The 21,553-nt window shown below is 44.6% G+C and overlaps 3 protein-coding genes across 5 annotated transcripts in view; 1 reads left to right on the plus strand and 2 right to left on the minus strand.

Moving 5' to 3' along the window:
- Positions 1-3,622, plus strand: part of slc35f3b (solute carrier family 35 member F3b) — a 25,360-nt gene extending 21,738 nt beyond the window's left edge. The window contains exon 9 of the mRNA XM_045211466.1: positions 136-3,622. Within this exon, the coding sequence (XP_045067401.1) occupies positions 136-374 (239 nt within the window). The 3' untranslated portion in view covers positions 375-3,622. The remainder of the gene's footprint in view (positions 1-135) is intronic.
- Positions 1,800-16,577, minus strand: LOC121554410 (octopamine receptor 1). The gene is made up of 7 exons (XM_045211467.1): positions 14,987-16,577; positions 9,609-9,769; positions 8,781-8,896; positions 6,805-6,927; positions 5,765-6,524; positions 5,279-5,656; positions 1,800-2,234 (listed from the first exon to the last, which is right to left on the minus strand). Exons 1-7 carry the CDS (start codon positions 15,150-15,152, stop codon positions 1,800-1,802), a joined length of 2,139 nt encoding a protein of 712 aa, XP_045067402.1. The 5' UTR covers positions 15,153-16,577.
- Positions 16,578-16,635: 58 nt separating this feature from the next.
- Positions 16,636-21,553, minus strand: part of tarbp1 (TAR (HIV-1) RNA binding protein 1) — a 36,017-nt gene continuing 31,099 nt past the window's right edge. For 2 of the 3 annotated variants that reach the window (XM_045211544.1, XM_045211543.1), the window contains exons 27-29: positions 18,674-18,798; positions 18,358-18,494; positions 16,636-17,040 (exon numbers count right to left, since the gene is read on the minus strand). In XM_045211544.1, the coding sequence (XP_045067479.1) occupies positions 16,872-17,040; positions 18,358-18,494; positions 18,674-18,798 (431 nt within the window). In that variant the 3' untranslated portion in view covers positions 16,636-16,871. Of the gene's footprint in view, positions 17,041-18,357; positions 18,495-18,673; positions 18,799-21,553 lie in introns of those variants that run through there. The other variant, XR_006657915.1, reaches the window with a different exon arrangement.

The following is a 21,553-nucleotide window of genomic DNA, read 5'->3' on the forward strand; positions in this document are numbered from 1 at the left end:
AGTGTTGATTCACATTGTTGTGTTGTGTTGTGGACCTGTTTGTGTTACTGTTATATCAGTTCTGTCAGCGTTATGTTATGAAGATCATGGGTTAACTTTTGAGGTAATATAACCCCTTCTTATGTTGTGTTCCAGTGGTTGACCTGTACACGTGTGAGATCCACTTCAACGCAGTGCGTCTTATCGCTGTGTTTATCATCTGCCTGGGGTTCCTGATGTTGCTACTTCCAGAGGACTGGGACCAGTGCTTCATCCAGCTCCATGCTAAGCTGCAGAGTAAACGGGAGGAACCAGCTGAGGTGGAGTCAGGGCCCGGGTCCAGCCTCAACTGGAGCAGGAGAGCTAGGACCTCCACGTCTACCTTTACGCACTGACGGAGGGATGGCTGGATGGACGGACGCACACATTGTAAACAGATGGACAGAGGCATGGATGAATGAACAGATGGACAGAGGCATGGATGAATGAACAGATGGACAGAGGCATGGATGAATGAACAGATGGACAGATACACACACACATAGACATTCCACCTTGGACACTTGATTGCCATGATGACCTGCATGGTCGACCTCTGCCATCAGCCCTCTATTTCACTTTCCCTCTCACTAGTTTCTCCCTGGAAACCTTTCCGTTGGTCTATCAGTCCATCTGGGGCTGCTCAAGACCCTTTCATTTCACTGCAAAAAGCACTGATATCAATGTTTGTTCATTTGTTCATTTCATAATCAACAAACAATTATTTCCTACTTGACCTCCACCATTTTAGAAGTGATCAGAGTTGGTGCATGGGCTCACGTTGATCATGTTCATTTAGCAATACCTCTAAATCATTCCATTGGACTGAGACATTTATTTGCACACGCCTGGGAAGAGTTGCGAACTTGCCTTTGCTTTTCAAAAGACAAGGATAGATTGACAGTTACATTTTCTGTCAGTTTAACAAACTGATGATGGACTTACTGGCTTTAACATCATGTTACCATCAACCTTCAAGATCCAAAGGAGAAGAAAGCCTTACCAGGAGAGACTGCCTGAGTTCTAGTGGCCATGTCCCTGGTGTCCCTCAGGTGTCAACTTAATGGCAAATACCTCCTTTTAGTGCACTGTAGATCTCCACGGACCAATTCCAAACAGACCCTAGCCCCTAAACCCTAGCCCCTAAACCCTAGTCCCTAAACCCTAGTCCCTAAACCCTAGCCCCTAAACCCTAGCCCCTACTACCTCAGCAGTTCATGTAGATCTGAAAGGATTAGATAGGTATAATCAGTAAGGTCATGGTTCCATATTGTCCTCTATTAGATAGGTATAATCAGTAAGGTCATGGTTCCATATTGTCCTCTATTAGATAGGTATAATCAGTAAGGTCATGGTTCCATATTGTCCTCTATTAGATAGGTATAATCAGGAAGGTCATGGTTCCATATTGTCCTCTATTAGATAGGTATAATCAGTAAGGTCATGGTTCCATATTGTCCTCTATTAGATAGGTATAATCAGTAAGGTAATGGTTACATATTGTCCTCAGAATTTCCACCATATTGCTTACACCTTTTCAATTCTCTTACATCTCTACAACTGCATAGGGGGTAGGGGGCGATTTGGGATTTGACGTTAATTCACACTTTTGATGCCCTCCAGCTCAGGAGCCTGTAGATGTTAGGGTGTGAAATAATCTGTCTGGGCGTTTCACTATCAAATTGAGCCATGGAATGTCTCGCTGTCCCTCCAGCAAATGAGAAGAGCCAGAGCCATCTACAGCCATATTGATTGGCCACCTGCTGTGATACACTTCCCTCTTAGGTCAGATCTAGAGCTCCTGCTGGTTCCAGGGCTGACACCCTCAGATCCAGAGCTCCTGCTGGTTCCAGGGCTGACACCCTCAGATCCAGAGCTCCTGCTGGTTCCAAGGCTGACACCCTCAGATCCAGAGCTCCTGCTGGTTCCAGGGTTGACACCCTCAGATCCAGAGCTCCTGCAGGTTCCAGGGCTGACACCCTCAGATCCAGAGCTCCTGCTGGTTCCAGGGTTGACACCCTCAGATCCAGAGCTCCTGCTGGTTCCAGGGTTGACACCCTCAGATCCAGAGCTCCTGCTGATTCCAGGGCTGACACCCTCAGATCCAGAGCTCCTGCTGGTTCCAGGGCTGACACCCTCAGATCCAGAGCTCCTGCTGGTTCCAGGGCTGACACCCTCAGATCCAGAGCTCCTGCTGGTTCCAGGGTTGACGCCCACTGCTCAGTCCCATGGCTTCAGTCAAGACATGCCAGACCAGCCAAACTTAACCAAGCAGCCACATTTACATTATTTCAACATCATTTCAACCTCCTTAGCTACCACTGAGCCTCTGCTTGGATACCTGTCGGTACATTTCCCACCTTTAAAGTCACCTTGTCATGAGGCAGACCTAATATAGTGGTATACTCTGTCAGTTAGCCAGTGTTGCAGCGACACTAGCCTGGCTTCCAGTCTGTTTATGCCCTCTTGCCAACTCCTTATAGAATTGTCATGGCTTGGGAGTTGGAAAGAGCACAACCAGATCTGGGATCAGGCTAATGACACACAAAGACATATCAAACTGCAAGTGATTATCTGTAAGGGTGTTGTGTCCTGTGCAAACCTTATCCCAAGATGCACAGCCAGGGGTGGGTAGATATTGCTACTCTGTCTGTGGCATTTTGGTGGAGGCCCCATTAAGGAAGTCCCATTGAGGTCATAGGGAGATCTGCTACGGCATTTGTTGGCAGTGGTGAGATCCAGCTTTTTCTTAAAGATACTGTTTTTGTTTTCCATTGATCACGTTTCTAAGGCAAGTTAACCACTGTGAGGACTCTTCAGGGTTACTGATGAGATAACGAACCGAGCAACACGGATGACAATGTAGGCGGGGCTTCAAACAGGTAGTGGGCGGAACCTCTGTCTTGTTGCTGTGAATGTAAACATGACCATTGCTCAACCAACCAATCACCAACACTCACCATGTGCTATCTATCTTTTCTATTTCTACGGAGGGAGGCACCATTAGACTGGACATACCACAGCCTCACACTACAACAACAACAACAACCATTCTTCTTGCACTCATCCTTCTTGAACAAACTCTTTGATGCATCTTATTTTTAAAAAATGGACATGTTTTTCTATTTCTGCGTTTAGTTTGACTACTGATGTGAAGGGACAGTGAGTGACTGACATCTACAGAACAAGCATGCAGAGATGACTAGATATAGCTGAGCAGTCCTGTCCATTCACTTCACTGCCTTTTCTTTTTGTTTTGCAATAGAGTACAGGGTTGGGCTCAGTTCCATTTCAATTCAGTCAATTCTGGAAGTAAAATGAAATTCCAAATTCCAATTCTCCTCATTGAAAAGCATTGAGGAACATTGAAATTGAAGTTTGGAATTGGAGTTTCAGTCCTAAATTGGCTGAATTGTAATGGAACTGAGCCCAATCCTGAATAGAAGTACTACATCAGCACTGTTATCTCCCATTGTCATTCATTATAATGACAATATAATAATCATATTGTATTCCTCTGGAATTATTGCTAGACATAACTGTAAACCTTTGTAAGGAATGAAGCTGACTTTTACACTGAAATAATAAATGCAACATATGATTACAGCGTGGTTTAATTAAATTAAATTATGAGGTGATTTGATAGATCAGCTAGTTTGCTGTCTTCAAGAAATGTAATCACATGTACTATATAAAAACATTATTTTTGAATACATTTATTTGTTTACTGGATTAGTATAAAATATGTATCTCACGCTGAAGTTTTTTTTTGTTTTGCATTTGCAATTGCAATTGTGTGTCTAAGAATGTGTTCAATTGTCCCTATATACCGGAAATGTGACAAGGTAAAAACTAAACAAAGGCACTAGACAGTATAACAGATTTAATTTACAAAGGAACTAGACAGTGTAACAGATTGAATTTACAAAGGCACTAGACAGTGTAACAGATTTAATTTACAAAGGCACTAGACAGTGTAACAGATTTAATTTACAAAGGAACTAGACAGTGTAAGAGATTTAATTTACAAAGGAACTAGACAGTGTAACAGATTTAATTGACAAAGGAACTAGACAGTGTAACAGATTGAATTTACAAAGGAACTAGACATTCCCATAGATTTAATTTACCAATAATAAGAAGGAAACGGCTTGCTGTATCTACAGTACAGTATTTTATCTCTTGATTTTAACATAGCTACAGTCACAACGGATGTCACTAACCTCACTCATAGGGTCAACTTGGCCTTGCAGCAATTCAGACTAGTGCGTTAAAATCATCCAAAATGTTTTGGGCAGAAAGCACTGACCCAGTCTGTCACACAGGCACTCTCAGCCTGTTGTCCCTCCAGTCAATATTTCAGCTACATACTCTTCATAGAATAATCATTTGTCTTCACATCATTACAGATCAGATGTTTGTGGATCAACCCAGTTCTGTTATGAATTAAAGGTGTGAAATGCCTAGAAGACCTCTTTATTGTCCATTGTCACCAGGGTCAATCCCAGTCAATTCAAATTAAACCAAATTCCATTTCCAAATGTTCCTAATTGAAAAGCATTGAAAATAATTAGAATTTCAGTGTACTTCCTGAATTGACTGGAATTTAAATGGAATTGACCCCAACCCTGATTGTCACAGGGAAACGGAAATGAGGCCTAGATAAAGCGTTAACCGGCGATAGCAGACACCCGCATAGCGGATGTTTTGGCGGTGGAACTGCATTGGAGCTGTCAAATAGGGGAGCAGCTGCTTGTCAAGAAGCCACACCAGCCCCACTCACGTTAGAAGTTCAGAAAGAGAAAGTTTAGGCTATTCAGAAATAATTATGTTCAAATTGATAAAACATTAAATAAAATCATGAAGATTTCTATCATCCTAATGAAGGTGTAGATTACATCTCACATTCCAGTGTTCCAACTGGTTAACAGTAAACAAGTCTGCATGGGATTTCTGTTAATCAGACTCCGTGTCTGCTTTAGGTGTAATGCCGGGAGCCACTTGTGGATTTGAAAGTTCTAACGCAGTTCCACCTCCAACACCATCAAAACAACTGCTATGCTGATGTTGGCTAAAGTGGATCTGATTGAATAGAGCCCTTAGTCTTCTGTTTTACCCCACACCCTCTGAGAATGGAGCGCAGGGTAAGTCATAGTACAGCACCCCTGGAGGGGTTAAGTGCCTTGCTCAAGGGCACAACAGCAGGTCGATGGTTCATACAGATCTTAATCTGTTCTGACTAGCATACATCATGCTCTACCCTCAATGTGATCTGTCCATAGAAGAAGGTTGCCTGTCTGTCTGTGGTGGCTGCAGAGAACGGCAGGCTGCTGCCCTCTGGTGTCCTGGTGGGGACCTGCAGGCACTCCAACCTTCTGTTTGAACTCCTCTCCCCACCTCCTCCTACTGAGTCCTGCCACAGGGAGCAGGAGGAGGAGTATCCAGAGGAGGTGGAGAAAGAGGTGGTGCTACCGGGGCGGAACACACCACACACACGCTCCCTGGAGCTGTCCGCAAAGTTGGAGTCGACCGTGAAGACCGAAGAGCAGTAGGCCCGTCTCAGCCCGTCTCCTGCAAGTGGGTTGTGGATGTCAGACCCAGGTCCAGGACATACTAGGCCAGGATGGGGGTGGGGACACTGGGGGTGGGGATGGAGGGAAGTCAGAGTACATGGGTCACAAGGTTCACTGCTCCTCCCCTCTTCTCTGTCTCCCTCCCCCCTGGTCTTGCCTCCCCCCCTCCCCACCACGTTCCCCCCCAGGCGCGCCCTGATCTTCTGCTTCAGGCACCGCAGAGCCCCCTGGAACCGCTGACTGAGCAGAGCATACAGCAGAGGATTGATGTCTGAGTTCAACAGAACCAGCCAATAAGAGAAGGTGACGGCAGAGGGCGGGACTAAGGAGGACTGACACGATAGGGCGGTCTCCGTGGCCTGGACTAGCGCGACGCCTATATATGGAGTCCAACACAGGAAGAAGGCAGAGATAACCAGGAAGAGACGTACAACCCCGTGGTGATGGAGGTGATGGGAGTTGGAGTTCTGGTGGGGCGAATGGGAGTGGCCATGGGGGGCGTGTTGGGTCAGGAAGGCGAAGGGTCTCCGGGATGCAGCATTGGAGCTGGAGGTAGAGCCTGGGTGGCTGGAGGTCTGTGGAGCTTCAGCAGTAGGGTCTGACCCTGAAGGAACCCCGTCCCCAACCTCTCCATGGGTCTCCGATACAAACCGCCCACTCAGATGATACACCAGCCTGGCGGTGGAAGGACCATGGGCACCCAGACACCTCGGACTAGTCCGCTCAGACGTACTCTTGGTCGGAAAGGAGGAGCTCGACATCCCACTGTTTCTCTGGAGCTGGTCCTCTAGGTTGTGGATCCTCCTGGCATGGCTCCGCGCTACACGGACAATGATGACGTAACAGAAGAGGATGACTGCAGCAGGTATGAGGAAGGACAGGGCAGCCATGAAGGACGTGTAGCTGGGACTGCTCTTCCAGTTCACCGCACAGCTGAAATTGAAATAATAGTACGTGGTGAGAGTTTACATTACAGGGACCTTATTACTGTGTAATATGTCCTGGAAGTACTGTACAGTGTAACAAGTATTGTAATTTCTCACTGTTGCACAACACTGTAAGAATGAGTCATAGCAATTATTGATACACTGTACTTACAGGAAATATTACACATTAATAAGGGCACTGCATGCTTTCATCCAAAGCAAACGTACATTTTAGTGCATACATCGTTAGTATATGTGACCCCAGTGGGAATCGAACCCACACCAACCTGTACATGGGAGCCACGTAGGACACAGTGCTCCAGCCCAGCAGAGGAGGACAGCTGGTCACCAGGGCTTGGAGCCAGATCCACAGTACCACAGCACACTTCCTCCACAGGGTGCAGTGGGAACTGAAATAATAATACAAAGAACTAGAAAAGTTACGTTTTCTGAAGGAAATGTCTGTCCTTGATTGAACTGTTTCTAATCTAGATGTATAGTCTAATGTGATGTGGTAGGTTTAGATCTGTTTGGTCTAGATCTTCAGTTGGTAGTACAGTGCCTTCAGAAAGTGTTCACACTGTATCATTTGTCTGAATCTATTCTAGTTGGTTCAAATGTACAGTGGGGAAAAAAAGTATTTAGTCAGCCACCAATTGTGCAAGTTCTCCCACTTAAAAAGATGAGAGAGGCCTGTAATTTTCATCATAGGTACATGTCAACTATGACAGACAAATTGAGAGAAAAAAAATCCAGAAAATCACATTGTAGGATTTTTTATGAATTTATTTGCAAATTATGGTGGAAAATAAGTATTTGGTCACCTACAAACAAGCAAGATTTCTGGCTCTCACAGACCTGTAACTTCTTCTTTAAGAGGCTCCTCTGTCCTCCACTCGTTACCTGTATTAATGGCACCTGTTTGAACTTGTTATCAGTATAAAAGACACCTGTCCACAACCTCAAACAGTCACACTCCAAACTCCACTATGGCCAAGACCAAAGAGCTGTCAAAGGACACCAGAAACCAAATTGTAGACCTGCACCAGGCTGGGAAGACTGAATCTGCAATAGGTAAGCAGCTTGGTTTGAAGAAATCAACTGTGGGGGCAATTATTAGGAAATGGAAGACATACAAGACCACTGATAATCTCCCTCGATCTGGGGCTCCACGCAAGATCTCACCCCGTGGGGTCAAAATGATCACAAGAACGGTGAGCAAAAATCCCAGAACCACACGGGGGGGACCTAGTGAATGACCTGCAGAGAGCTGGGACCAAAGTAACAAAGCCTACCATCAGTAACACACTACGCCGCCAGGGACTCAAATCCTGCAGTGCCAGACGTGTCCCCCTGCTTAAGCCAGTACATGTCCAGGCCCGTCTGAAGTTTGCTAGAGTGCATTTGGATGATCCAGAAGAGGATTGGGAGAATGTCATATGGTCAGATGAAACCAAAATAGAACTTTTTGGTAAAAACTCAACTCGTCGTGTTTGGAGGACAAAGAATGCTGAGTTGCATCAAAAGAACACCATACCTACTGTGAAGCATGGGGGTGGAAACATCATGCTTTGGGGCTGTTTTTCTGCAAAGGGACCAGGACGACTGATCCGTGTAAAGGAAATAATGAATGGGGCCATGTATCGTGAGATTTTGAGTGAAAACCTCCTTCCATCAGCAAGAGCATTGAAGATGAAACGTGGCTGGGTCTTTCAGCATGACAATGATCCCAAACACACCGCCCGGGCAACGAAGGAGTGGCTTCGTAAGAAGCATTTCAAGGTCCTGGAGTGGCCTAGCCAGTCTCCAGATCTCAACCCCATAGAAAATCTTTGGAGGGAGTTGAAAGTCCGTGTTGCCCAGCGACAGCCCCAAAACATCATTGCTCTAGAGGAGATCTGCATGGAGGAATGGGCCAAAATACCAGCAACAGTGTGTGAAAACCTTGTGAAGACTTACAGAAAACGTTTGACCTGTGTCATTCCCAACAAAGGGTATATAACAAAGTATTGAGAAACTTTTGTTATTGACCAAATACTTATTTTCCACCATAATTTGCAAATAAATTCATTAAAAATCCTACAATGTGATTTTCTGGATATTTCTTTCTCATTTTGTCTGTCATAGTTGACGTGTACCTATGATGAAAATTACAGGCCTCTCTCATCTTTTTAAGTGGGAGAACTTGCACAATTGGTGGCTGACTAAATACAATTTTTCCCCCAATGTATAGTCTTGTAGTTGGTCAGGATCATTGAATGACCTGTAGCGCAGGCAGTCCATGATAGAGTGGTAGCGGTCCAGGGCGATGGCTGCCAGGGTCAGGACTGAGGCCGTACAGTAGACTGAGGAGGTGTACCCCACATACAGACACAGGTCCTAGCAGACAGAAGGTAGGGAGAAAGAGATGAACGAGTCCAGTCACTGTTATGGGACACATTTCTCACACAAAGATTATCAAATAAAGGTTTGAAAGACACACTAGTGTTATGGCAGGGGCACTCACTGACAACCCTGCTCCTGGAGAGCTACTTGCCTGACAACCCTGCTGCTGGAGAGCTACCCGCCTGACAACCCTGCTCCTGGAGAGCTACCCGCCTGACAACCCTGCTCCTGGAGAGCTACCCGCCCGACAACCCTGCTCCTGGAGAGCTACCCGCCTGACAACCCTGCTCCTGGAGAGCTACCCGCCTGACAACCCTGCTCCTGGAGAGCTACCCGCCTGACAACCCTGCTCCTGGAGAGCTACCCGCCTGCATACCCAGTAGCTCTCCATTAGGAGGGTTGCCACCCCTGGGTTATGGTACACTGCGAGTTAAAACACTACAGATGAACTATATGACGGCTTAGAGGCACTATAACAGCAATGACACACACACTCACACACACACATAGATGAATAGAAGCCCCAGGTCAGACTTACAGTCCAGTCGACCCATCCACACACATAGATGAATAGAAGCCCCAGGTCAGACTTACAGTCCAGTCGACCCATCCACACACATTGATGAATAGAAGCCCCAGGTCAGACTTACAGTCCAGTCGACCCATCCACACACATTGATGAATAGAAGCCCCAGGTCAGACTTACAGTACAGTCGACCCATCCGTTGTTCATGATGGAGAGCGCTATGAAGGGCATGACCCCAACCCCGACCAACAGGTCACTGATGGCCAGGTTCATAATGAGCACTGATGTCACGCAGTGGAAGGTCTTGGTGGCTGCCACTATCACAATCACCAGGATGTTACCTACAGACACACATCATATGACAGCATTAGTCACATGGATTTATCCTTTCCATTAAAGGGGCAATCTGCAGTTGCTACAGCCATTTTTGGATGTATAAATTAACAGTGTGGACTCGAGTCACATGACTTGGACTCGAATCTGACTCCAGTCAGAAATTTGACTTGAGGCTAGACTTGACATAAAATAAAATAATTTGAGACTTGACTTGGGCTTGGAGCCTCAAGACTTGGGACTCGAGTTGAGACTGATGCCTTGAAATTATCTGGCCAGGTTTTGTAACGTTTTGTCACTTCTTTTGTGGCACAGAGTCTCGGTGGATTATTCTCCACGCAGACAGACACAATAGCTTGCAAAAAAAACGTGCAACAGATTGCTAGTGAAACACACACATGTCCCTCTGATTGGACCAGCAAACTGTCAGTCAACACAGGTCGGGTGAGCTAGTGGTTCTCAAAGTGGCGATCGGTCGCGAGAAGGTTTTTGGTGGTCAGAGTGTGAAACTGAATGGGGGAAACAACATTTTTCATACAAATTGTATGTCCCGAGTGGCGCAGTGGTCTAAGGCACTGCATCGCAGTGCTAGCTGTGCCGCTAGAGATCCTGGTTCGAGTCCAGGCTCTGTCGCGACCGGGAGACCCATGGGCGGAGCACAATTGGTCCAGCGTCATCCAAAGTAGGGGAGGGTTTGGCCGGCAGGGATGTGTGTTCGTTTCCCACGGGGGGCCAGTATAAAAATAATAAAATGTATGCATTCACTAACTGTAAGTCGCTCTGGATAAGTGCGTCTGCTAAATGACAAAAATGTATAGCCTTGTATAGGTATAGCCTACCATCTGTAAATGTTATATGTATACCTAAGCCTATTCGATCTGGTCACCAATATAGGCCTATGGATTTACACAAAATTCCTTTCTCAAAAACATCTAATATGTGCTTCAGAACCAAAAAGTTGTGCCTGTTGACCAATGACCAATCAGCAGCATTGGCGCGCAAAGGTGGCTGCACATATCCAGGTAAGTGACCAAAAATCACTTGTTTCATCTTCTCCGGTTTTGCCTGGTATAAACAGATTATCCTACGTTTATATTATCCATATACAGTTCAGCAATCTGTTACGGACGCATCTTTGCCAGAACAATAGGCTACCTGGCAATTTCATATTTCAGATAGGCCTAGTTTGAGTGAGTTAACTAGGCTATATACAGTGGGGAAAAAAAGTATTTAGTCAGCCACCAATTGTGCAAGTTCTCCCACTTAAAAAGATGAGAGAGGCCTGTAATTTTCATCATAGGTACACGTCAACTATGACAGACAAATTGAGAAAAAAAATTGAGAAAATCACATTGTAGGATTTTTTATGAATTTATTTGCAAATTATGGTGGAAAATAAGTATTTGGTCACCTACAAACAAGCAAGATTTCTGGCTCTCACAGACCTGTAACTTCTTCTTTAAGAGGCTCCTCTGTCCTCCACTCGTTACCTGTATTAATGGCACCTGTTTGAACTTGTTATCAGTATAAAAGACACCTGTCCACAACCTCAAACAGTCACACTCCAAACTCCACTATGGCCAAGACCAAAGAGCTGTCAAAGGACACCAGAAACAAAATTGTAGACCTGCACCAGGCTGGGAAGACTGAATCTGCAATAGGTAAGCAGCTTAGTTTGAAGAAATCAACTGTGGGAGCAATTATTAGGAAATGGAAGACATACAAGACCACTGATAATCTCCCTCGATCTGGGGCTCCACGCAAGATCTCACCCCGTGGGGTCAAAATGATCACAAGAACGGTGAGCAAAAATCCCAGAACCACAAGGGGGACCTAGTGAATGACCTGCTGAGAGCTGGGACCAAAGTAACAAAGCCTACCATCAGTAACACACTACGCCGCCAGGGACTCAAATCCTGCAGTGCGAGACGTGTCCCCCTGCTTAAGCCAGTACATGTCCAGGCCCGTCTGAAGTTTGCTAGAGTGCATTTGGATGATCCAGAAGAGGATTGGGAGAATGTCATATGTCATATGGTCAGATGAAACCAAAATAGAACTTGTCGTGTTTGGAGGACAAAGAATGCTGAGTTGCATCCAAAGAACACCATACCTACTGTGAAGCATGGGGGTGGAAACATCATGCTTTGGGGCTGTTTTTCTGCAAAGGGACCAGGACGACTGATCCGTGTAAAGGAAAGTATGAATGGGGCCATGTATCGTGTGATTTTGAGTGAAAACCTCCTTCCATCAGCAAGGGCATTGAAGATGAAACGTGGCTGGGTCTTTCAGCATGACAATGATGCCAAACACACCGCCCGGGCAACGAAGGAGTGGCTTCGTAAGAAGCATTTCAAGGTCCTGGAGTGGCCTAGCCAGTCTCCAGATCTCAACCCCATAGAAAATCTTTGGAGGGAGTTGAAAGTCCGTGTTGCCCAGCGACAGCCCCAAAACATCACTGCTCTAGAGGAGATCTGCATGGAGGAATGGGCCAAAATACCAGCAACAGTGTGTGAAAACCTTGTGAAGACTTACAGAAAACGTTTGACCTGTGTCATTGCCAACAAAGGGTATATAACAAAGTATTGAGAAACTTTTGTTATTGACCAAATACTTATTTTCCACCATAATTTGCAAATAAATTCATAAAAAATTCTACAATGGGATTTTCTGGATTTTTTTTCCTCATTTTGTCTGTCATAGTTGACGTGTACCTATGATGAAAATTACAGGCCTCTCTCATCTTTTTAAGTGGGAGAACTTGCACAATTGGTGGCTGACTAAATACTTTTTTGCCCCACTGTACATTACCTCAGTTCTGCCTACTGGCTATATGTCTTAAGATAGCTGTAACATCGCACTGCCTTTATGGGATGAATATGTAACATAGGCTCGCGAAGTAATTACGATATTTGTGAGGAAGGAAAAGGTTAGACAGACAGACCCTGCTTTCCGACCTCCACTTCATATAGCGAATGCTGAACCTCCGCTGCATACAGTTGAGAAGTGACATGATATCCCTAGTTGATATTGACTGACATGAATGACTTTCAGCTCAAAATGCAGTTGTGAAACGCAGTTTATTTCTGTGTCTTGCGTTTTGAAAATGCATAACCTCTCATGGCTGTATGAATTCTTATTTCTATGGCAATGACAGGCTCACACATTTGCGCAGAGATTGTGCTCGCGAGTGAGTGAGTGCGCGAGAGTTCGCGAGCGTTGAACCACTCCTTTTTGGCGGTCAAAGGGCCAAAAAGTTTCAGAAACAATGATCTAGCGAACAGATTGCTGATTTGCTGTACAGCTATAGGATCGGGTGCCGGCAAACGTCAAATTGTAGAGAGAGGATTGCCATAAATAAATATGCAGCTCCAAAAGAATATGAACTGTTTACTTTGCAAGCTCACCAACAATGGGCCATCAAGCAACACAATTACTAGCATAGGCCTACTGGTCTTTTGGTATGTCGAAATTGCTTTACTTATGAAGCTTGCATTTGGAATTTGTTGTTCAAATTCATTATTATATAATCAAAATTTGTTGTAGACAAAATAATGAAAAGGGCAGTGTGGTAGCCTCAATAAATATAGGTGAGCAAGTCTTTGATCCCGAGTGGCGCAGCGGTCTAAGGCACTACAGACCCTGGTTCGACTCCAGACTATATCACAATCCGGCGGTGCTTGGGAGTCCCGTAGCGCGGCGCACAATTGGCCCAGCGTCGTCCGGGTCTGGCCGGGGTAGGCCGTCATTGAAAATAAGAATTTGTTCTTAATTGACTTGCCTAGTTAAATAAAAAATGCATCTTTAGATTTTTTATTTTACTTGACTTAAAAAAAAAACTTGTGACTTGACTTGACTTGCTCTTACAATGCAGGACTTGGACTTGACTCCAGATGCGACCAGTTCTATTTGTGACTGAACTTGAGACTTGGACCTTGTGACTTGCTTGTGACTCGAATAATAGTGACTCAGTCCCACCTCTGTATTAATCATACAGGTAACTGCCAAAATAAAGGAAACACCAACATAAAGCATCTTGATAGGGTGTTGGGCCACCCCATAATCTCCCATAAGTGTTCAATTGGGTTGGGATCTGGTGGGTGGGTGACTGACTGACTGACTGACTGACACCACCACAACTGAGATCTCTCCTAACCATGGTAGCCAAAATAATGGGCAACTGGCCATTTTTATACATGACCCTAAGCATGATGTTGCTTAATTAACTCAGGAACTATACCTGTGTGGAAGCACCTGCTTTCAATACACTTTGTATCCCTCATTTACTCAAGTGTTTCCATTATTCTGGCATATACCTGTATGTACCCTGACGCTTGAAGAATATAACTTATAAATGCCACATGAGCTTAGTTTAACTGTCATACCCCATCAGAACCCAAAATAGAAGCTTGTTTTAATCCAATGTTTGTGAACAAAGTACATGTAAAGACATTATATAGACTCAGTACATGTAAAGACATTATATAGACTCAGTACATGTAAAGACATTATATAGACTCAGTACATGTAAAGACATTATATAGACTCAACATGGTTACAAATATCATTTAGATCTCATGGATGGTCAGTCCTTGCATCCATAGCTACGTCGATGAATTTGAGAGTGTTTATATTTCTCCAGCCCCAGCCGTCAGCTTTGAAGAGGAACAGGGAAAACGCTAATTGCCGCTTTAAATTATACAGTACGTTTTAGAGTAGGTCTACTGTAGAGGTTTCAAAACATTTTTGTAAGAAAAGCCCTTGCTACAAAATCCATCGAAAGAATAAGGCAACATCAAAAACAATATTTAGATGCTTGTGGTGCTTTAATCGCAAACATGCCCATTATCATTCTAAAAGAAAGCACAGCACACAGAGCGCCATCGCCACCAATGTATAGCACCCAGCGGGGATTTGCACAGCAGGCATCACGCCAGCGTTTCCCCTTGATCAGGCATAAAGGCTCTCCAAATCAGGGTTTAGGACCTCTTAAACCCAACATTTCAACTGAAACCATTCTAGGAGCCCATTTCTTGTAGGCAGAGGGGAACATAAGGGGGCAGATAATGCTACAATGAAGATCATGCATATAACTGGAAAAGTCAGTGAAAATTAAAAAGTGATTCGCTTTTTAGAAATGATTAAGTATATTTTCATGAGCTGTATGAAAATAAAGGTTTTCCTTGCATTTCGTTGTCGTTGCACATCTCCGTTATGATGACACACACCTGTGACTGCGCCGAGACACATCAACACCATCAGGACCTCCAGAATCAGTTTAGTTCGGGGTGACAAGTTGAGCCGTGCCTCCGCCGTCGCATTCCGGACTGAAACCCGCATCTCATCCGGTAAAGGGGCACTTGGATCCAGCCATGCGCCATCTAGCTGATCCATAGCCTACCCTCTCCTTTTTTGGTGCAATGTAGCCTAGTTGATACTTTTTGTTGACACTGGTTGGAAATAGTTTTGGACGCCAAATATCCATAGGCTATTAATTCTACACAGGGTAAACGACATACATTTTAGTGATCATGTAAATACTTTTCATTATCCATTGTTTCCGCTCCTCTATCGGTCTAGTGTCTCCGCCGAACCGCTCAGTGGTTCATTCACCTGCGCAACGTTATTCTTGATCAAAGTTGGGCGTGGCGCACCGCACCTTTCGGTAGGCTACTGTGGGCTAATGTTCTTTCTGCCCTATTTGACAAATAACATGGTTTTGTAAAGAAAAACATAAATCAACCAAATGTGTGTGACAAAAAATAACAGTTCTTATGAAACAATTGTTTTATTTGTTTAAAATATGCATTATTTTCTCCGACAATTTCTCCACTCCAAAAAAAGCAATGTACAATTTAATACCACACAGGGGGAAAAAAAACAATACTGCCACACAGATAACGCTGACAAACGAGGAAAAACTGAGACTCGGGGAAAATCAAGTGTCTGCTGCTTTACCGGGAAAGCACTCGCAAACATGACCCTGTCCAAAGGACACGCAGCTAACGCATTGGAATATTCTAATGTAATATCTAGCCAAGGCTAAAGCGGGAATAAAATACGATGGATCAGGAGATGGGTTGTAGACCTAATAACAAAATCACCACTTCTAAGACTAACATCCATTCTCTACATCTATGGCCCATCGGACGGTTAAGGCTGCATTTTAATGGATAAAAGTTGGATAAAATGAATTTTAAAATCCTACAAACAGAAACTGTGACCTTATGTTCACAGCATATGGAAGAGGTAAGTAAGGTTTCTCCTTTGATGACTGACACCTGCCTGAGATGGGACTTTGGCAATAACAATAAACTCTCTGGTTGGAACAGCATCTCAATAGTCTGAGGTCGCTTCCTCTCCTAGTCTCCTTTCCATGACCAGATCTCAGAGGCCTGAAGTAGGGTGAGGTTGGCCCTAGACACTGGGTTTCCATTGGGTCAGTGATCTCAGAGGCCTGAAGTAGGGTGAGGTTGGCCCTAGACACTGGGTTTCCATTGGGTCAGTGGCTCGCTTTCCCCTCAAATGGTTAAGGTTAGGACTTTGGGGGGGCATTCAAGCTGATCCTAGATCTGTGCCTAGGGCAACTTCACCCCGCAGTTATCACAAAGCGGCTCCAGATTCAGATGTCACCCAGGCAGCAGGGCCAGTAGCGGATGTACCCCCACACCAGCAGGGCGTTACAGAGAGGGGTCAGTCACCCCAGCAGATCCACTAGGTCTGGGGGGAAGTTGCCTGTAGGTAAAGATCTAGGATCAGCTTCCCCTGCCGCAATTCTAACCTTAACCATTAGTGGGGAAAGGCCCTGTGTAGCTCAGTTGGTACAGCATGGCGCTTGCAACGCCAGGGTTGTGGGTTCGATTCCCACGGGGGACCAGTACAAAAATGTATGCACTCACTCCTGGATAAGAGTGTCTGCTAAATGACTAAAATGTAAAGGGGCAACTTCACCCTCCTCCGCAGCGGGGCCAGTAAGGGGGAGTACTGGCGGGTGTACACCCACACTAGGGTCGTGTTCATTAGGGCATGCAACGGGAAACATTTCAAAACATTTTGCAACAGAGTGAAAACGTTTGTTTCTTCTCGGACAAGTCCTGGTAGTCCCTCCCTGTTTCAGTCTGACTGCACCCCAGTAGGGGGGAGGTACTGGCGGGTGTACTCCCAAACCAGCAGGGCGGCGCTCACGTGTACGTTCAGGGAACGGATGACACCTCGCTGAGGGATCTCCACACACACGTCCAACAGCTGGAGCAGGTTAGCTGGGATACCCTCACGCTCATTACTGAAGGAGGAGGGAGGGAGGGAGGGAGGGAGGGAGGGAGGGAGGGAGGGAGGGAGGGAGGGGGGAGGGGAATGAGAGAAAGAAAGAATAAATAAAAAGGTGAATAAATAGACAGGAGAAATATGGAACATGGTGCTAGGAGACGAGATAGGATGTTGGTCCATAGAAACAGAACGACTAGAACTCTGGACATTCCCATTCAAGTCAACGTCATTCTATTTCTATAGTGTAAGGACGAAGTTCATTTAGATCCGCGTTAGATCCACCTTATAACGCGACTGACATTTAAAGGTAATTTCCAATTGAGCCGACATATGCAGTGGTTACCTACAATGTGGTCTCCGCAAATGGGGGAACATTGCCTTTAATAGGTGCATAGCCGAAAAGGGGCGATGCGGTTGAATTCTGGCCTTAGTCACTGATCTACAGAACATTTACCCTGGCCTGCTGTGAACAATATGACAGAGACAGATAGAGATAATATGGTTGTAATGGGTTAGATTAAACAAGGACCCTACTGTGCTGGAACACGCACAGCTGGAGTGTTCCCTGACTAATGGCTGTGTGTGTGTGTTGACTGAGTGTGAGATATACTTTGCCTTGTTGTGTCCATTACAAATAGCAGCTCTCCTCCAGCCCTCTCTGCTTAAACAAGCCCTGTATGTTTGACCAAGCTCAACCACCCCACCCAGGAATGATCAACCTCCAATAGAGAGACGGTACACAGAGTAGAGAGAAAAACCATGTGTATTACTGAACGATGTGTGTCTATTGGTGAAACATCATTCTGTAGCTTGTGTGTGTCAGTGAGACACGGCTGTAGTGTGTGTGTGTGTGTGTGGGTTTCCTGTTCTTCCCTCCACAGAGGACCCATTAGAGACCAGCATGTCTGGGCAGGTCTCCTCACTGCAGCAGGAAGCAGAGCTGTGTGTGTGTGTGTGTGTGTGTGTGTGAGAGTGTGCCTACCTGCTAGGGGCCCAGGGGAACACTCACTCAATTAGTGAGATTCCATTAAAGAGCTTTGTCAGCTTCCTCTATGACCCGTGAGATAGTCCCGGCCATGGCTGTGTATGTACATGTGTGTTTATATAGTAAAGTCAATGAATTGATGTGCAATAAGTATGTAATGCATTGATTGTTCATTTGTGTGGTTTTACTGTTAGTGAACACAGGATAATTGCATTTCATGTCATGGCTTGGGTTGAAGCAGAAAATACTTATAATATGACAAAGTTATATACAACTGGACATGACAATGTACTCTGCTGTCATACAGGATAGTGAGCTTTATGCAGTGATGAAGCGTTGTGGTTTTACCCCAGTAGTAACAGAGTCTTCTCAGGGAACCTGTAGTCCTGTAGACTCTGGCTATTGGCTGTCTGCTCCACTCCCACAATGCAGTAGCCCTCTCTCTTCTTCAGCTGCAGGAAGTCAGCTAATTCTACTGGCTTCACCTGGTAGAGACACAAATATATGATGTTAACGTTACACTTTTTAACTGAATAAAAAGTGAGCTGAACACAGTACGCCTTTTTCTCCCCAATTCTGTAATATCCACTTGGTAGTTACAGTCTTGTCCCATCGCTGCAACTCCCGTATGGACTCGGGAGAGGCGAAAAGTTTTGTTACCTACCTCCAGTAGGGGGAGCCATAGCTCAGAGGAGACACTCAGGGCCTGGAAGTGTTTATCACGGACGTGGTGAAGACTGCCCAACACCAGACCACTGGCCCCAAAAATCTCACACGTCCTACACAGACCTACACAGAGACAGAGAGCGAGAGAGAAAGTGTTTATCACTGATGTGGCAAAGACTGTCCAACACATACTACACTGAACAAAATAATAAACGAAACATGTAAAATGTTGGTCCCATGTTTCATGAGCAGAAATAAAAGTTCGCAGAAATGTTCCATATGCACAAAAAAGCTTATTTATCTCAAATGTAACATCCATGTTAGTGAGCATTTCTCCTTTGCCAAGATAATCCATCTACCTGACAGGTGTAGCATATCAAGAAGCTGATTAAACAGCATGATCATTACACAGGTGCACCTTGTTCTGGGGACAATAAAAGGCCACTCTAAAATGTGCAGTTTTGTCACACAACACAACACAGATGTTTCAAGTTTCGAGGGAGCATGCAATTGGCATGCTGACTGCAGGAATGTCCACCAGAGCTGTTGCCATATAGTTTAATGTTCATTTCTCTACCATAAGCCGCCTCCAACATCGTTTTTGAGAATTTGGCAGTATGTCCAACCGGCCTCACAACCGCAGACTACGTGTAACCACGCCAGCCCAGGACCTCCACATCAGGCTTCTTCACCTGCAGGATCATCTGAGACTAGCCACCCAGACAGCTGAGGAAACTGTGGGTTTGCACAACCAAATAATTTCTGCACAAACTGTCAGAAACCGTCTCAGGGAAGCTCATCATCCTCATCAGCTCGTCGTCCTCAACACGTTCTTAACCTGACTGCAGTTTGGCGTCATAACCGACTTCAGTGGGCAAATGCTCATCTTCGATGACCACTGGCACGCTGGAGAAGTGTGCTCTTCATGGATGAATCCCGGTTTCAACTGTACCGGGCAGATGGCAGACAGCGTGTATGGCGTTGTGTGGGCAAGCAGTTTGCTGATGTCAACGTTGTGAACAGAGTGCCCCATGGTAGCGGTGGGGTTATGGTATGGGCAGGCATAAACTACGGACAACGAGCCATTCATCCGTCGCCATCACCTCATGTTTCAGCATGATAATGCATGGCCCCATGTTGCAAGGATCTGTACACAATTCCTGGAAGCTGAAAATGTCCCAGTTTTTCCATGGCCTGCATACTCACCAGACATATCACCCATTGAGCATGTTTGGGATGCTCTGGATCGACGTGTACGACAGGGTGTTCCAGTTCCCGCCAATATCTAGCAACTTTGCACAGCCATTGATGAGGAGTGGGACAACATTCCACAGGCCACAATCAACAGCCTGATCAATTCTATGTGAAGGAGATGTGTCATGCTGCATGAGGCAATTGGTGGTCACACCAGATACTGACTGGTTTTCTAATCCAAGGCTCTACCTTTTTTTGTTGTTGTGACCAACAGATGCATATCTGTATTCCCAGTCATGTGAAATACATAGATTAGGGCCTAATGAATTTATTTCAATTGACTGGTTTCCTTACATGAACTGTAACTCAGTAAAATCTTTGAAATTGTTGTGTTTATATTTTTGTTCAGTGTATATGGTAGATATGGTAAATCTACAGACCACTGGTCCCAAAGATCTCACACGCCCTACACACACATGCACGTATGTACACATTAACAAACAATTACACAACCACTATTTACATGTTTCAGTTATTTGTATGCTACAGGTCTCAGGTGATATTTTCTTCAGACAAAGTTTTTATTTTGTTATGCTCTAAATGGCCCAGTGCAGTCAAAATTCAGTTTTTCCTGTGTTTTGTATCAGTTGATGAAACGAAAAATGTGAAAACATTTGATCAGTGTTATTTCCTGATAGTTGCTGTTTGAAAATACAAACTACAAAGGACTTTCTAATCAACAGGTTTTGCATGGGTTGAGTTTCAGCTGAATTAGTAACAATAACAAAGAGATCCAAACCTCTCTGCCAATAACAACTCGTTTTCAGTTTTCCCCTCCCCATTCAGACGACTCCCAGACAGTCCTATAAAAATCATTGCTTGAGATTCTTTTGTTGATAAAAAAGCTATTTTTGTCAGTTTTAATGGAAAACTATTCTATTACAGTAAGGTACTTAATTGTTACCCAGAAATGATTTGATATTGATATAAAAATGGCTGCCTTGGGCCTTTAAACACTGCTACACAGCCCTGCAGACAGACAAACATGCACACACAGAAATATAGATCAAACAAAAACACAACAATGATTTACACAATCATTATTTAAATGTTTCAATTATTCATATGCTACAGGTATAGAGCCATCATTTCTTTACGCAAAAGAGCCCAGATCAGCACATAAAATACTGTAAAACTCATATTTTGTAGTGCGGATTAACTTGTCAACCTTTTGTTAATGAAGTGCATTATAAGGAGATTATTATTTAACTAGAGGTTAATCAGCTTTGTGATTCTGTGGGATGCACAAGTTGCAGCCTTTGGAACTCACATTTAATCTATCTGTTTTGAATCTAACACCCTGTATAAAATAAAATATTGTTGAAAATCCACCTTAAAAATATCCATCTTTACCCAAAGACCATGTGACTGCATGAAAGCCAATCACAGTCCACAGTTCACACCCATCTTAAAACTGAAAGTAAGTCTCAGAGGGAACGGCTACTTCACAGCAGTTCTCTTCTTTGTTGGTTTGTTTTGTTTGGACATTCTTTCGTTGTCTGTTAGGTGTGGAACTAACCGAGATTGGGGGAGGAAGCCAAATTCACAAGGTGACGTTTGGACAATAAAAGGGGAAACTGGCTAGACATTTCCTGTAGGAAGTGGATTACAACTGATACACAGT

Source organism: Coregonus clupeaformis, chromosome 37 (genome assembly GCF_020615455.1).
Source record: "Coregonus clupeaformis isolate EN_2021a chromosome 37, ASM2061545v1, whole genome shotgun sequence".
NCBI lineage: Eukaryota > Metazoa > Chordata > Actinopteri > Salmoniformes > Salmonidae > Coregonus > Coregonus clupeaformis.